This window comes from Urocitellus parryii, chromosome 2, assembly GCF_045843805.1.
Source record: "Urocitellus parryii isolate mUroPar1 chromosome 2, mUroPar1.hap1, whole genome shotgun sequence".
In the NCBI taxonomy this organism is placed as follows: domain Eukaryota; kingdom Metazoa; phylum Chordata; class Mammalia; order Rodentia; family Sciuridae; genus Urocitellus; species Urocitellus parryii.
The window spans coordinates 216,762,236-216,779,723 of record NC_135532.1 but is presented as its reverse complement, the minus strand read 5'-3'; the positions used below and the strand labels follow the sequence as shown (position 1 = coordinate 216,779,723).

The 17,488-nt window shown below is 40.3% G+C and overlaps 1 protein-coding gene across 2 annotated transcripts in view; it reads right to left on the bottom strand.

Annotated features, from left to right (window-relative positions):
• Positions 1-17,488, bottom strand: part of Mrps6 (mitochondrial ribosomal protein S6) — a 66,050-nt gene that overhangs the window by 7,585 nt on the left and 40,977 nt on the right. The window contains exons 2-3 of one of the 2 annotated variants that reach the window (XM_026393559.2): positions 8,822-8,961; positions 8,057-8,154 (exon numbers count right to left, since the gene is read on the bottom strand). In XM_026393559.2, coding sequence (XP_026249344.2) covers positions 8,057-8,154; positions 8,822-8,961 — 238 coding nt within the window. The remainder of the gene's footprint in view (positions 1-8,056; positions 8,155-8,821; positions 8,962-17,488) is intronic. The other variant, XM_026393558.2, reaches the window with a different exon arrangement.

Genomic DNA, 17,488 nt, shown 5'->3' with positions numbered 1-17,488 from the left:
CAGTACCAGTCTTTTCCTCACTTTCCTTGCCCTCCACTAATTCTATTTTGGCCACCTGGTGGCAGGAGGAGAGCTTCCTCAGCACTTCTTTCTTCCTATTTATTCATTTGTTCTTTTCTCACTATTCATCAAAATGTCCTTCCAAGCTACCATGCAGGAGTTGTGACCTTACTCTGTCTGCTAGCATTCCCACGACAGCAGGTAGTTTTCCTTTGAACATATATGTACTCTCTGCGCACCTCCCTGCTTCTTTCTTTGCCTTTAGTTTCTTACTTCATTCTACTTGGACACCTGTGCGGGCAGCTTAAGGGCAGTGTGTCGGATAACATGGGAGGAAGGTGTTCAGCAAGGGCCTGGGCTGCTCTGAGCCACCAACTGACAGAGTCATCACCCCTGCTTAGCAAGTCCACAGCCATCTCGAGTAAAGGCTGCCCTTCAACTTCCTCAAATACTGTCTGGGGTTATCTCAGTTTTACTTATAATATCATTAATGGCAAGAACTGTTTTCTTCCATTTTCTATTCAATTGCATCGCAGGTCTAAGGCACTTTTGTGGGCTATCTTAGAAGTTAGCCCACATGTTCTAAGAGAAAGTATGTTTACAGCTGCCACTAAGAGAAAGTGTATTTACATCCTCCGTCGATCAATCCTCAGTCTTCCTAAACCATGTTCTTCAGAGACCAGCACTCACCAGATCCTAAGAAACACAACCAGAGCTTCTGGATATCATTTTGTGATATGGGCAAAAAGAGTAGAAGCCAGATAGATCACAAACCTCATATTTCAGAACTTAAAAAGAAAGAAGCGCCTTACATAATAACAGCACTCTCTAATTTTCAAAGTGCTTTCATATCTTTTAAACAGCTTCTGAGGAGGATGAAGGGCAGCAGAAACCCCACTCCATGGGAGAAATTAGGAAAGTGGAAAAAGAGGAAGTGGAGCTGAGTGCTGGTGTGGTTCCAGCAGTGCTCTCCCAGCCACGAAGACTCCTGGAACTTTCTAGTGTGTGGTTTCCCTACACTCTGCCCACACCGAGTCTTAGAATCTAACATCACTAAAAGAGACTCCAGAAAGGTTCCCTCATTAGCCTGAGCTCACTCAGCTACTAAGTGGCAATAGCCAGGACTCAAACAGAGCAGGTCGTTCAACTCTAGGACACAAGAAGCCACTGACTGCTTGGTAACGAAATGAGTTATAAAATCATAGACTAACTGCTAGAAAGGACAATAAGGACAATGCAGCCCAACCCTTCACAGGAGAATACCAAAGCCAGAAAGGGAAGTGATCTGCCCCAGGTCACAAAGATTTAAGAGGCAAGCTCCAGACTCCAGACCCCAGACCACACAGCTCCTCCCTCTATCTGTAAAACCAAGTCCTAGAAAAAGGTCTGGAAATTCTAGGACTGGGCTGTGGAATGGCTTCTGGAAACTCCCTATTGCCACCAAAAGTCCACTCTTCTTTATTCTCTCAATTCCTTCATGACACTCCTTCAACAACCAAACCCTAAGGGCTGGCCAAAATGCAAATGGTTTGCACCCACAACCACAGCTTGTGACTGTCATTTCACGCTTATCTCCCTGCTGATCTGTGCCTGCGGCTGTTGAGGGCAAAGACTGCTTCCACTCCCGTGGCTCCTTCCTTATTACACCATGAAAATTTCCATGAAAAGGAAATGTGGCCAAACAGAAAAAGGGGAAAGTGGCTCAGAGATGGGCAGACCTTACTGTGTTCACTCCTTGCTGAAAGGTGAGCTCCTTACCTCCCCACCACAAGGTTACCAAGCAGAAGTTCAGGACACACACAACCTGTCTCCCTGAGTGGCCCAAGAACACAGGTAAATGGTTCATCATGTCCCTCCCATATATGAAGGATCAATTATTTGTTACTTCCAGTAAAGATTCCTCCTCCAACCTGATTACTGTCAGAGCAAACCTGATTATTGAGTACCCTACAGGCAAATCTCAGGAGTCTGAAACGATGAGGGGGGACATTCTCCTGGAACACACAGTCTAGCTGCAGAGAGAAGATGCAAGGGCTGCTGTGCCAGCAGAAACCCAGGATTCCATGACTTCAACAAGATTCCCATTCCTGCTGGAGACTGTGGCAATGCCATGACAATCACAGATACCCAACTGTGGGCTGCTGGGTTTAGCTAACAACAGATGACTCAAAGAATGAGAATGAGGCTTTTTGCAGATATGAGAATAAACACCCAGGAGAGCCTTGTAACCCACTTGGAGTTGTGGATCCAGACAGTTCCTGAGGCCTGAAGGGGGCTACCATTATTTGACAGCTCAAGTCCCAAAGGTTAGGTGGAAAAAAATGACCTTGGAACTATCTTGATGTCCACTCCCTACATCCTGATGGGTTATCACACGCATCTGAAATTCAGGAGCTGAGTTCAAAGGCAGGATGCAGAAAAGCACTCAGAGTCTCCCAAGGAATCTGGGAGCCCTTGGCTCCACCTTCACCCTGCCTGAGAGAGGAAAGGAACCAGAAGATTACACTGTCACCATGAGATTACCAATGCTTGCTTCCTGCCCTCACCAATGTAGGCAGAATCAGAACACAAGACCTGAAATCCTACACGTGGACTCTCTTATTTCCATCTATATCCTCACTATAAACTTCTCACTACGGTAGAATAATTTAGAGTTATGATACTGCAACTACCCAAAAGTGGACATTGCAATGAGGAAAAAATAATAAAATACTGCAAAGAGCTAGCTTTCCGTTTTCTATTTTCCATTTTATTCTAGTCAGTGATTGAACCAATAAGTAGACAATCATTTTGGAAAAACAATCTAAAATCTAATTCCCAGCACCTTTAGCCATGTGCTGTATGGTGTAAGGGAAATGGTTCTGCACGCATACAAGGTAGCCTAAGCACTACCACTGTCTAAAACATATAATGCCTTGCAATATTTGCTTTAAAGTATGTCTCCCCATGTTTGGTTCTATTATAGAATCTGTTCATCTACGAGGCTGGTATCAGCTTTCCTAAGCACATCTCTTCCCTATAGAAAAGCCTGAACTTGTAAGTACACCAACTTTGCAGAAGTGGAAGAGAAGAGGGGCCAAAACAGGTTCAGTACACTAAGGCATTTTCTTCCTTTTTTTTTTTGTAACTGGGAAAAATATTTTCTTTTTTCAAGTTTTTTTTTCTTAGTACTAGAATTACGTATAATACTGGGATTTGTTGTTACATATTTGTACATGAACACAACAAAATTTGGTCAATTTCATTCCCCACAAGTCATTTTTTATCAGATACCAACATTCAAAAGAACAGTCAAGTGCTCTCCAGGCTGAACTTACCCACATGGTCTTCAAAGTGACAATTTACCTTCCTTTCGATTTCTTAAGACATTTTCACACTAGAAAACTCTTTCAGAGATCTAAAAAGACCCAGAGAAACAGCTTCCAGGACAAACCGTGCTCAATGCTTGAAAAAAACAAATACCATCCACAGCAGTGTCCTCATGAGGGAAACAGCTGCTTTCCATGTCCCCAGGGTCATCCTAGACCCTGGGTACCACTTGGTCATCTTCTGACACCAGACTGTGCAGACTGCCTGTGGCTGCCAGCTCCTAGTCCCACTCCTCCAGGTTTTAAAGGAGAAAATTTTCTTGTAGTATACTTAAATGCAAGAAAGGTGTTTTTTTTTTAAACTGCATTTTTGTCTTAACCCTGTATTTACAAGTATTCTACAAAAAGAGTTTGCTTGAACTAGAGTTATATTCTTTGTATGTCTCTCTCAGACAACCTCCCCTTCCCCCTGTCAGACAAGTGGAAATTTCCACTGAAGCACTCAGTGGCGCCCAGTGGGTGGAGGAGGTAGAGGAGGGGGAGGGAGGGCTTTGCAGCCTTGAAGCATCTTGGAGCCTTTTTGTAGATAGGAAACAGATCTGTTTGGATGCCAGTTCCTAGACTATATTGGTTAAATCTTTCTGGATTCAGGCTTCACAGAGACAGTAAATTATTCACCTTAAAACCAAGGCACTGTCTGCATGCAAAAGCCTCATTTCTTTTTATATCAATTGGGTCTCATTTTAAGAACCTTACAAAGCAGAATCCATACAAATCTTGGGGTACTGCCACTTAGAAACCTCCCAGGACTCAACAGCCTTGCCTTGAAACAGGCTGCAGCGTACCTATACTCAAGAATGGGGTCAGGATGCTGGCCTTGACTTGATGCTGGCAGGAAAGCACAAGAACATGGAAATGTTAGCTAACGGGAAAACTACAGAGGAGAATCAATCTCCTCTAGAGATGGTGCCAGCACTCTTGGAGTAAACTGCCGATACACTTGGGGAGCAAGTCAGTAAAATTCCACTGATTCACCACAGAGTCAGTTATTTTTATCATTCTGCTTACCCGTAAATAGAAGGGTATCTTGTATGTAGGCCAGCAGAACTTTGCTGTAAGCACCTATCCAAATTTTAAAGTGGATGAGAATGGAAAAAGAAGGGGAAAAAGAGGCAGAAACCCCTTTACTACTGAAGAACTCTTTATTTACAGGTCCAGCAGGCAGCACAGTCTCACAGCAATAAATACAGACAGACCAAGTAAATGGAGTCTAACGCCACTAAGGCAGCTTTTTACAGCACACAGAAGCCCAACACTGAAATATGGACCAGCTTCCTCCGTCTATAGTTCTCTCTGCTGCACTGGAAATCTCTCCCTGTCCAGCCCCATCTAGTGGAAAGAGGATCTCAAATGGTGTGCATGTCAACTTGTACCCAGTAAGCTACCCGCCCCTTTACAAGGGTCTAAAGGAGCATCAACTCCCACTGCGTGGGGGACATCCTTCCCTTTCAGATGGCGAGGAATATAGCAAGCATATTCACAGCACCTTGCCTTCCCCATGGAGTAGACAAGCACATCAGGGTGGGCACATGAAAGCACAGAGGGGAGTTAATGAAGAGGCCTGTAAGAGACTACAGCAAATCCAGAACTAGGAGCGGTTCCTTGCTTTCGTAAGACCCCCCGCCCCTCTAGGTTGGGCACCAGTGGTTTCCAGACACTGCCTGGTGACAACAGGTTGTAAATGAGGTCAGAAATCTCCATCTGGAAAGCTGGTTCAGGAGAATTAAAAGTCCCCAACCACCCCAAACAGCAGGTGCAGCTGGTCAACTTCACTGTTTTTAAGTTCACATCACCTGGTAGGGGTGAGGGGAACTTGGCTTGAGATAGTATTGCCCTTGGGGAAATAGAAAACTAGTATGAACCCCTTTTATTAAGGTGTCTGAGATATTGACCCCATCCCTGATAAGGGTGAACAGACCCAGGCTCCATTCTGCTGCCAGATAGAACAAAGACTAGTATCTTTAAAAACAAATTTAAAATGGTCCTCAGCTGAACATGAATGGCCCATCAACTTCTGACCCCCAGAGAAAATGAATTGAGTATATTTCTGTGGACCAGACTTGGAACTTAACCAAGTTGTTCCAGTGGGAAAACAGTTCTTAGTTACAAACAACGAACTTACAGACAAATTTCTGGAACATACTTATCTCTAAAGTAGGGACTGACCAAATTAATATTTGGGATGGAAATGACTATATTTTTATTTTTGGCATAACCTGGAAATAGGCTGATAAAATAATAAGTAATGGCACCATTCCCAAAGTGTCCCCCGCTGGAAGACATCCCTGATAACTCTAAGGCAGTGGCTCTCTCCTTGCCAGGCACTGTCTATCCTTCAGACCATCTGGCCTTTATGCAGCAGGGGGCCAATCTGGGGGAGGAGGTAGGGATAGAGAATGGCAGTGGTAGTCACCTAACATGCTGGGAAACTAACTGTGACAGGGACAGCTGGTTGTCAGCCTGGGCCTGGCCCTACTGCTATGAGGCACCTTTACTCACAGTCCCTTTGTTGGTACCTAGATTCCTAAGCAGCCAAGTCCCTAATTAGACGGAAAATTCCTTGACACCAGGAACCATCCTGAGACCTATGGATACCACTAGGACAGACCACTTCTTCTTGTGAATGTAAAAATAAAAGCACACGATACCAGCAATAATAGCACAATGGAATGTGATTCTCAAAGGGCATCTAGGCTTACTCCACAAGCCAGCTAGAAGAATGGCTCTCACAACTAGCATCAAGATTAAAACTGGTGCCTTGCCTAAACTGCAAATATATGTCATGGCCTCCTCAGCTGCTGAAAATTAGCCAAAACTTTGACTACTAAATGCATAAGTGACAAGTCCACTCTGTTTCTTCTTAACTATTTTTTAAAAGTGAGATTTCTCCAGCTTCTAGCAAGCAAGAGCACATAATCCACTTAATAAATATCTGCAATATCATTTTGACCATGTGCAATAATATGAATAGTTTGCCAACTGAAGGAAAAGTTGACTAAGGTTAGTGACTCCAGGGGACTGGCCAAAACCAAGAGAATATCCAACTAATCTCAAGCTCCCATCTGGACACATCACTGGCTTCTCTTTATCCAGTTAATTCCAATACACTTGCTCTCATATGCTCAGTGACCAAAAGTCACTGTGGAGAATATTCACAGTTTTTACAAAATTGAAAGGCAATATGGTCAATGGGATTTAACCGAAGGGCTTACCACCATTTATATGCCAATGCACATAAGTTTTTAGAAGGGAGCAGATCATGCAAGGCTTTCCATAACTAATTGATCACATACACCCCATTTTTGTTTTGAAGCTTCTCTATAAACATTGGGAAAAAGAGTACCTTTAAAACAAATAAATACTAGGCACTGACTTGTCTCAGAAAAATAAGCTAAACCTCTCTGACCACAGCTGGGAATCTCTTTTCTATGAATGTATACCACACACACATGTATACACTCTAAGTGTGCTGTCTCTCCTTTGCTAAGGACAGTGAAGTTAAAACAAACAAACAAACAACAACAACAAACAGAAATAAGATCTTTAAAGGCGAATGAATTAAGTGAATGTAACCAAGTCCTTGGTGAAGCACATGCAGATATGGTCAGGAATTCAAAGTGCAGGGCTAGGGCTTCCCAGTTTCAGGGAAGTTCTTTTAAGACCTGAATTTATTCTACCCATAAAGAAAAGAGTGACCCCTGCCACACACACACACACACACACACATATCCCCAGCACTGCACACAGAGGCCTGATACTAAAGGAGTTCATATGATGGCACTCAAAGTGTGATCCTGAACAAGCAACGTCAGCATTCTCCCATGCACTTGTTAGAAGTGCATATTCTAGAGTGCTGGTCACACCAGCCCTCAAAAAAGTTAAAAGTCCTGTGCTTGGAAAAACTGTAGAAGGAGGTCCTCCTACTGGATACCCCTGCAGTACCACATGGATGAGGAAACTGACTTTTTTCTCTGTACAGTGCCTTCCATCTGAGAACCTGGCTAATAATTCCTGGCCAGATCTTATATGCTCTGTTCTCTTTTGTTTGTTTGGAAATGGGAGTCTAAGTTGCCCAGGCAGGCCTTAAATTCCTGGGCTCAATTCATCTTTCTCCCTCAGCTGGGACTACAGGTGCCTATCACTACACGACTTATATGCTCCTTTATAAACAAAATCCACCATCTTGTTGTTAAAGCCATACCCATTTGTGTTTAAGTCTAGAAGGAAGGAAGGAAAAAAGGAAAGGAGGGAGGGAGGGAGGGAACTTAGTTACACATACCCCTCAATCTCCATTCCTCACTCCCTGATTGTGGAAGAAGCCTAGCCACTGTGTATTTCCTGTTGCTTAGCAATGCTCAGGTACTCTCTTCCCAGGTGTTCTCAAGAAGCTGAACACTAGCATAAAATAATGTGAGGCAAGCAAAAGAGAAGGTCTGTAGCACATGCCACATCCCAGTAGAAGTTGAATTGCCGTAAGAAAGCCTCTGTTGAGGTGTGACTCCACTGAGGCCCCAACATGCATTCCACCTGCACATAACCACAAAACAAGACTGAAGCAGCATTTTGTCCACAAAGCACATCTGCAGAGATTATACTGCTTGGTCCCCGGGACAATATGAATGGGAGAATGACCACCTGAATTCCATGCCCAAAGAAGCTGGAAAAGAAAAGCTAAATGAATTGCTTACCACAGAGAGCTGCTGAGTACTGGAGGGAGAGTGGCATCTTTTGCCCCTGGGCTTGCCCCACTGTGCTAAAGACTAATTCCATCTTCTCTAATACCGACCTACAAAACCCAACAAAATATGAGAAGATTCTTCCCCCAAACCAGAAACCTTGCGTATAAAAAAGATACCACAAGATACCACTAAAGCTTAAATAGCTTCAAACCCCCTCTATACATTATTTACAAAGATAGTTATTAGCACAGTATCAAACCCTTGTTTGAGGAAGATGCTGTACCCTGTGAGAGAAAAAAATGCCACGACAGAAAACTGATCATTAATCGGAGTGGGTAAAACCATACTTCTCCTGTGGATTAGCTCTGCTGGTGTATACTGGTCAGAAGAAGCTCATCTGCTTCTCTGCAACCTACATACTCAAAAAGAATGTGCTGAGTGTGTGGACACACACTGTTCACTGAGGTGTTTTAAAGACAAAAGTTAAAAGAAAATGTCAGGGACAAAGATGTTCAGTTTGACAAGAAAAGCCTCCCATAATTGAGAGCTTATAAACCTCTGTGTGTAGGATGGCCTATTTTGCTCTGATTATAGTCTGCCAAGGGCCAGCATAACTGCATCCTATTTACAACATGACACTGCTGTGATACAACCTGAATGACACCCAATAAAAGAGGGATTTGACTGCGAAATTATGATAATTTCTAAGATAGATAAGTATTCTCTAATGAGTCCATCAAAGACATTTTCCACGCACTTCGAGAAGAAACTTACCCGCCTTTCCTGTGCTGCTGACTGTGGGCGAAGATCTTATAAGGAAGTACCCGCTCACCCAGGTTTTCCAAGTTCCTCACTATGGCTCCTTTGTCCATCAGGGCTTCTATTGTCCGTTTCAAAGCAGCAGCAGTCTCTGGCTGGTTTTTGATTGTTTGTTTTCATTTTTAAAGAGAAATAAAAAAAAATCATCACAATCAATATGAGAACTAGAATGATTAAGTGCAGTCAGTTCCAATCATAACACCTCTACTGGCAGGGATCTCTGGGTTAAAGCAACAGAAATTTGGTTTTGGTTAACTTAAGAGTGTGAGGGGAGATGTTTATTATAAAGATATGACAGCTCACAGACACAGAGGAAAAATATGGAGAATCAGGCTTCAGAGAGTTCCAAGGTCAGATCAGCTCCAAGAAACTGGGAGGCAGGAACTTATGAGTGGCTTCTTCAGAACACCTGAGCCAGGTACAATCAGTACAAATCACTGGTCAGTCCTTGTATCTTATGACTCGAACTCCAGGAGAAGAGCATCCTGTTGTCTGAACACCTTAGTTGACCATTCTACCAAAACCACAGCCTGTAGTTCCCGAAATATTAGAAGATGGGCTGGAGCTGGAGCTCAGTGGTAGAACACCTGCCTCAATGTGTGAAGCACTGGGTTGAATTCTCAGCACGGCATAAAAATAAAAAAACTGTGTCCATCTACAACTAAAAAAATATTTTTTTAAAAAAAGAAGGCTATAACCAAAAGGGGGAAGGATAAGTCCCAATCTCTGCCCTCATGGAGCTTACAATCTAATAAAACACATGGAAGAAGATCAGAAAGAAGAACAAAAGAGTAGCAGAGACAGCAGGGGGCTCATGGAAGGAAGAAACACCTTTAGTTGGGAGAAGGGCCTCATCAAGGAAAGCTTACATGGCAGGAGCCCTGAACATGAAGACTGGAGATGGAACACACAAACAAACCAGGCACCAAGTACAGAAATAAGGGCAAGAAAGCATGAGGCCACTGAGATAGAGCCACAAGTCCCAGAGGATGAGATCAGGTCAAGGAAGGCTGAGAAGATGAAAATAGGCTGGATTTGATGACATAATAAAAGCCTTTATAAAAAATAAAATTCAGCCAATATAAAATCCAATCACCCAGAGATATAAGACTTGAACCATCTGAAGTATTTCCAGGCATCTCTATATGTATATACATTAACAACAAAATGTGGGAAGATAATTCACAATAAACCTGAAAAATCCAACTTGTACAACGTGGAGAAGGAGGGTAAGCTGTGGCAAAAGAGGGCACCAAAACCTGGTGGCTAGAGAATAGCACTGTCATTAGCAGCTGACAGAAATCTGGAGAAACCAGCTGGGGACAATAAACAATGAACTGGGTTTAGGACACACAAAGTGTGAGATGTCCATGGCTCCCAGGGTTGACCCAAAGATAGAAATTCTAAGTTCAAAATACAGGTGGGTTAGAAATGCATGTTTTATAGTCATCTGTGCATCCAGCTGCTGGAAGCCCTGAGGAGGTGACTCCTGCAGTGAGGGGAGAAGAGGGTATGAACAACAGAACCTTGAAGAGCATAAACATCTAGAAGCTGACAAGAGGACTCAAAGTCAAACTATGAGGAATATCAGGAGCCTGCCTTGTCACAAAAAATTAAGAAAAGAGGCAGCCTCCACAATGTGGGGTTGAGAATGGAGTAAAGTAAGAGCCACAACCTGGTGAGTACAGGGGCACTTAGCAACATGTGGTCAGAAGGCAGATTGCAGTTCCCAAGGCAAAGGTGGGGCAGCAATGACAGGGAGAAAGTGCCAGAGCTCAAGGGGCAAGCAAGTCTGAGCAAAGTGTTTCAGGAAAAAAAACACATAAGAGTAAGACAGGAGTTAACAGCAAATGCACCAATCAAGAGATTAAATGTAGCATTTTCAAATAACAACAACGATGACAGCCATGATTTACTACCTGACTGCAACAGGCCTGACATTGGTCTAGTAGTGTTTTATTATTACATATTTAACCTTCACCAAGAAATAAAGTAAAAAAGGAGCTGAGAAGCTTTACAGACTTGGAACTGAGCCTCTAAGAGATGCTATGACAAGGCAGTTAGTAACTGAAGAGCCTGTGGTAAGGAAAAGGAAAACAGCCAGGGGAGGTAAAAGGCGTGGCAAACAGGGGCACTTCTCAGAACTCAGGGTACAACACAAGCAAGGAAATCTTGAAGTACAGGAGGGAACTGAAGAAAAGGCTTTCTCCCCGAGGCTGCAATGATCAGAAAACTGCAAAACAAGTGTCATTCTGGTGACCATGGAAAATCTACTATATTGGATACATTTTCTTTCTGACAAATACTGCTAAGACATTATCAATGCACTATTAGCTTTAAGTTTAGAAAATTTTCACTTGTTTCATGTTGTAGTCCACTATTGATTTAAATAATCCCAACTGAAATATTATGTTTATATATTTAACCAACCTTATGATAAAACAGAATTTTCCTGAAAATAATAACATCAGGGATCAAAATCTCTTCCCATTAACTATGTAAAAACTCTATGGCAATTGCTCCTTATGATAGTATCAAATATATGCAGTTCTAATCACATGAAAACTGAATTTTCACATTTCAGTAGTTCACAAAGACATTTTCATATTTCTGCAGAAGCCTCATTATTAACAGTAGGATAATATTTCATTTCATTAAAAATGCTATTTCTTGATCTGGCATTGCATCAATTAACTTATAATACAGTGGATGTACAGTCTATCTAAATAAAGATTGGGTGATGGATTTAAAAAAATTATAGATTCCTACAGTCTTTTGAATAGTAACCTAAATCATAAATTTTAATTTAAGTTTTGCTTGATTAAAGAGGACTATCTCAATATCTCATGTCTTGTTTAAAATCTAACCAAATTGTTTACAGCACGAAATAGGGAGTACCCTCTTCTGAAGTAAAAGCTTGTAAAATAAAATTTTTTTAACATCTGCGCCAAAATGGGGAAATGCTGCTAACAAGAATGTAATTTAGGAAAATATCAAAACACACCTGTTTGACTTTGGTATGTAAAGGTCATGTTGGAAGAATACTTGAATGGTTATATTAATTTGACTGCAACTTCAAATTACCCCAAATGTTAAAAAGACTGAAGGAAGAGCAAAAACATTTCTTGTTTATTAGGGTAGTCCAACATGTCCCTCCTATAATAAAGCAGGCTCAGCAAACCAGGGCCCATGGGCCAGATGCAGATCACTACCTATTTTTGCAAATAGTTTTACTGGAACATGGCCAACTCATGAATTTGCATAATGTCTAAGGGCTGCTTTTGTGCTTAAAGGGAGATCTGTGGTTAAAACAGAGACCATATGGCCCAATTCCTAATATAATAATCCCTGCTTTACATTGTGATGGATTGAAGAAATTGGTAGGGCCTCAATCCACTCACCCTAAAATGCACCAGATAACCACAAGTGACTGAGAGGTACAAAAAGTGAATTCCCCATAGGATGGGCCATCAGAGAAACACACAGGGTTACCACCTAATGAATGACCACCATCAGCCTCAACTTACCACAGGGCCCAGAACAGATTCTGTACTCACCACCCCATCCATATGCTCTTAATCTAATCAACCCAGGTTGCCAAATTCAGCCTCCCTAATTTGATGAAGCCTAGAGATCCAATAAAATGAAATACTTAGGCTGGGGGTGTGTGTGTGGGGGGTCTGTTTAGCACAATTTGTAAAAGTATATGGTTCATTGAAAACAAATGATTTTGTGGCCATGATTCTCAGTTACAAGGTCTCTGAGCCATTCAATTCCATCTATTCTAAGTCATGCATGCTTTTTAATGAGCTTTCCCCACCCATCTGAAAGCAGTACCCTCTGAGACTTTCCCAACCTACCAATATGCCAATTAAACAATTTTGGGGGGCTGAGTGGAAAATAAATAATGAATATGAACTAGAACTAGGAAAACCAGAATCTAGTCCCTGATCACTGATTAATGAGCTGTAACACTTTGGATAAAGTCATGCCTCAGTTTTCTCCTCTGCCAAATAAGTGGTTCTCAATTTTTCTGTTTCTACAAGCCTTACCTAAACAATATTTATAATGTTGTAATTCTCAATACCTCCTGAGGACATACACAATTTGATAAGTCTCTTTTTTATGCCCCTCCTTTCTGAATCTTCATCACCCAAAGAACCCCTTCCAGGCATTCCTGATGTCATTCTCATTTACTTCTAACATCACTTATGGTAATCAATCAATATTCTTTTGGTAACTTTGCTCATCAGGTACACAACATTATTCCAAAGTCTTAAGAGTCCACAATAAGGAATAAGTATAGACAGATGGTTAAATTATTTAAGGTATCAATTGTACCTTCCTAAGAGCATCTCTTGCTTCCTTATTCCTATCTTCTCTCAAGGATCCCCTGAGTTTCCTCCAATCTATAATACAATGCTCACTGCCAGGGTAGTGACCATAATAATGAAGCCAAATTACAATACTAGTGCTTTCCTCTTTGTCTTATGTAGTACCAAAATGCTGTTAATACTGATATTATATTTCAAAAAGATCCAGAATTCATCTAGAAGTGAAACTAAATGCAGTCATGCATTCGGTCACTATGCAAACAAATGCTATCATTAAGTCATACAATCTTATGAGATCACTAGCTTATATGCAATCCATCACTGAATGAAAAGCCATCATGCAGTTCATAGCTTTATAAAACATTTCACATGTTTCGACATCAAGTTCAAATACACATACAAATATAAATATAAATGATAAAAGTTACATTGTTCTACAACATGATTTCAGTTATGTGCGGAATCTAAAAGAGCAGAATGCAGACATGAAGAGTAGGATGGTTGTTCCATTTATTGAGGGAAGTGAGGTAGGGAATGGGGAGAAGAACCTTGTTAGTCAAAGTGTAAGACGTTTCAGTTAGGTGAGAGAAGTTATACTGATCTACTTGCATGGCCACAGTGACCAGAGTTAATATTTCATTTCAAAATTGATAAGACTATATATATATTTTTAAAGACTATATTTTAACATGACCAGTGCAACTCCACATTATGTACACAACCACAAGAATGGTATCCTAATTGGAATGAGCTGTAGTTCATGTACGTATGTCAAAATACATTCTACTGTCATGTATATCGAAAAAGAAAAAAAATTACATTGTTCTAATTATTTGCTGGTAAGATAAAGTATCAACTGACAATTTAACGTAACAGTATTTTTTAAAATAATTACTCCTAGAAAAAATTGAAATCAATTTTTACATTATCAATTACTAAAATGACCATAACCATTAGTATACAAAAGACAAAGAAAACCCAACAGCTAACTTCAAATATTTGCAGGTCTATTATGTAAAAGAGATTTGCTTTTTGATTTGACCTCAAGGGTAGACTAGAATCAAAGGGTAAAGTTTACAGAAAAACAGCCTTTGTGTTTTGCAGAACACATTTCTGAAAAATACAGCTGTACGAAAATGAAATTGGTTGCCATGTAAAGTATTGGCTCTCCATCACCTGAGATACAAATAAGATATTGGATGCCCACCTTCATCAATATTTGCAGTGGGTGGAAGGTTGAACCCAATCACTTCTAAATCCCCTACCAAGGCTAAATTCCTCTCTATTCTGGTACCATTCATCATTCTAAAGGGCATTCCTTAGTGAAACTGCCTTTTTTGAAAACTGCAATTGTGTGGTGGTGAAGAATACATGGACTACTAGTGGAAACTGGTACCACTGTCCAAATTTATGTCAATGTGCTTGCTCTTTTACCCATTTGGTTGTGCTGACACCCCATCTCCAGAAGTTGAAAATCCAAGCCTAACTTTTGAATACCCCCAAACTTAATACTAATAGCCTGCTGTTAACCAGAAGCCTCACTGGTAACACAGGAGTCAATTAACATACTTTTATGTTGTATGTATTACACACAGCAAAAAACATGACAAATGGCAAGATACTTTTTATGGTACAGAGGAACTGCTCATGTGGTAACTACATCCACACAGTGTTTTAAGCAGATACCCGCAATACCTGAGCTCACTATAACATCAACAAGAGATAGCTAGGAAATTATAAAAGAATTACAATGTGTTCTACACTTACTTTTATGCAATTATGATTCAATACTATACCTTTATTTGTCCACATACAATCTAAATATGTACATGTATAAATTTTAATAAATTTTAACTCTTTATAATTAATTTGTGTATACTTTATGGTACTCAATGATAAAGTAGACTATCATCTTCTAAGTATTTATGATGTGTCTTTTCCTTTTACCTATATTTCCAGGATATGTGGTTTGTTTGAGTTTTTTCAAATGAACCCAAATTTAAAAAGAAAGAAAGCAAGCCTATACATGAACCTATGAAGTTCAAACTCATGTTGTTCAAAGGTCAACTCTATTGCTTTCACAATGATCCCCTCCAAGAGTACTGGGGAAGCCCAAAGGTCCTCAGATAAAGTGTTGAAAAATCACAGTTCTAGAAATTCTGACAGGCAGTTTCTATAATAAAGATGAGAGCAAAGAGGTAAGAAGGATAACAGACCAGCATCTTACTTGCCCTAAATAAAAATCCTCTCAATAAAGTTATTTTAACCAATAATTCATGAAAGGATCAAAGACTGATGCTTAATCTAATTATATATACTTATGTCCCAGAAAAGAAACTTGTCAACAACAAATTTATCTATTCATTTTGAGCCAGCGCACCCAACTAGCACAATACCACTCTCCCCATTCACTGGGAAATTAAAAACACCTGGAACTCACAAAACTTAAGGGCACATACCTACAACTTGCCCTCTTCCAGAGTGCCTCCTACAGAGTTGTAGGGCCAGAGCAGGTACAGCCAGGACAGAAAATATAAAAACCTATGAAAATGTAAAGGCAAAAGCTTTTCCATTCTCTGTTGAACCTTAAAGACCTATCTCCTTTAAAATATTTCCTTTAAATTTAATTTTTTTTTTCAATAGAGAGACTGTCCCTGGAAATTCTGCTAAGAATTCTCATAACAATTTGAAAAAGAAAATCCATAGCACTAACCTTTCTATATAGTTCAACAGGTCTCCAGGGGAATGGCAGTAATTCTGCAACTAGCAGACCCTGGAAGAACAACCTTAAGTGTGTGAAATTTCAGCCCTGCCTAGGCAGTGTGCAAAGCTCCACTGACACTGTTACCCCAAAAACTTTTGCTCACATATTTTGATTCCAGAACCCCTTGTCTCCCAATTTGGTAAATCAACAGTTGCTGTGTTCTAGGTAATAAAGGATTAAAAAATTATCAAACACAGAAGCTATTTAAAATCAGAATGTCATTCCGTAAGGACAAGTCACGAATGCTAAGAAACATAAAGACACCTAAATACATGTTTAAACACGACCACTTACCTAAATCGGTTATTATGCACCAAATAACTGGAAGTGAAGTTTTATAGGCATTTCAAAGGTCAAAGATAGAAAACACTTTTGAAAACATAATTATTCTACTACCTTTCCATGAATCATGGTTAACAGGCCATATACAATAAATACAGAGTAACTACTGAACAAAGACTTATCAGGCTCTAAAAAGTAGGGCAGTGGGAAGAAGAGGAGACAAGAATCGATACACACAAAGTGTACTAGGAAAATACTGTAATGCAGTGAAAACGTGTCTCATTTTATAAGCCACTGTTATGTGTCTCTGCAAAAACAAAAATACACCAAATTCTGTAGATTTATAGTCCAGACTTAACAAGGGGTCACTTACTTGTTAAGGCTATAAAACCCTAAAAATTGCTAAATATATGATATTACATATTCAGTAATCAATATGGGGGAAATACACTTAAGAGATTTTATTGAAGAGCTACTTTAAGATAACTTGTATAGCACAAGTGAGTCTTACAGGAGATACACACTCCTCTCCTCTAGCACAAAAGGGAGCAAACTGAATCATCTCTCATGGGCACACCAAATTCTGTGGGTATCAGAAAGGTAAATTGAACCTTATGAAACTACCATTATGGGCCAATCAGGAACAGTCAAATACTGAACCTGCTTTGTGGCTGAACTATTTATCTGGAAACATTCTTCTCAAAGCGTCTTTCCCCAAGTTGCCTACTATAAAACCCTTCTCCAAAATATGTGAAGCAGCATATGATACAGACATGAAGACAGTCTATGAAGAATACTAATATTAGTATTAATACTAATAAAAGGTGAATGGAAACATAGGCAAGATTGAAGTGAAAAGGCAACCTTGCTTCAAGAACTCAGATGAAGAACTACTTCTGACTGTTGATTAGAGAAGGCCCTAAAAAATGAATGCCCTTTTGAGAGGTGCAAAGAGGGCCAGTTAGGGTATTCTCCAAGCAGGTCTGGCTAACACTGGGGTAGGAGTACAGAAAGACGTCTGACAGAATTTATACTTGGGGTAGAACTGATGTGCGTACCAGATTTGGTATATGTAGAAGTTAAACTATTGCGTAAAAAGGCAATAGTTTAAGACTTCAGTTTCTTTACTCACTCACCTATAATGCTGATAAAAATAAACTTTCTGGACAGCATGTTTATACTTTCAACCCTACCACGTCTAAGAATTTAAGCAAAGTATTATATCCATATACAAGGTTTTTG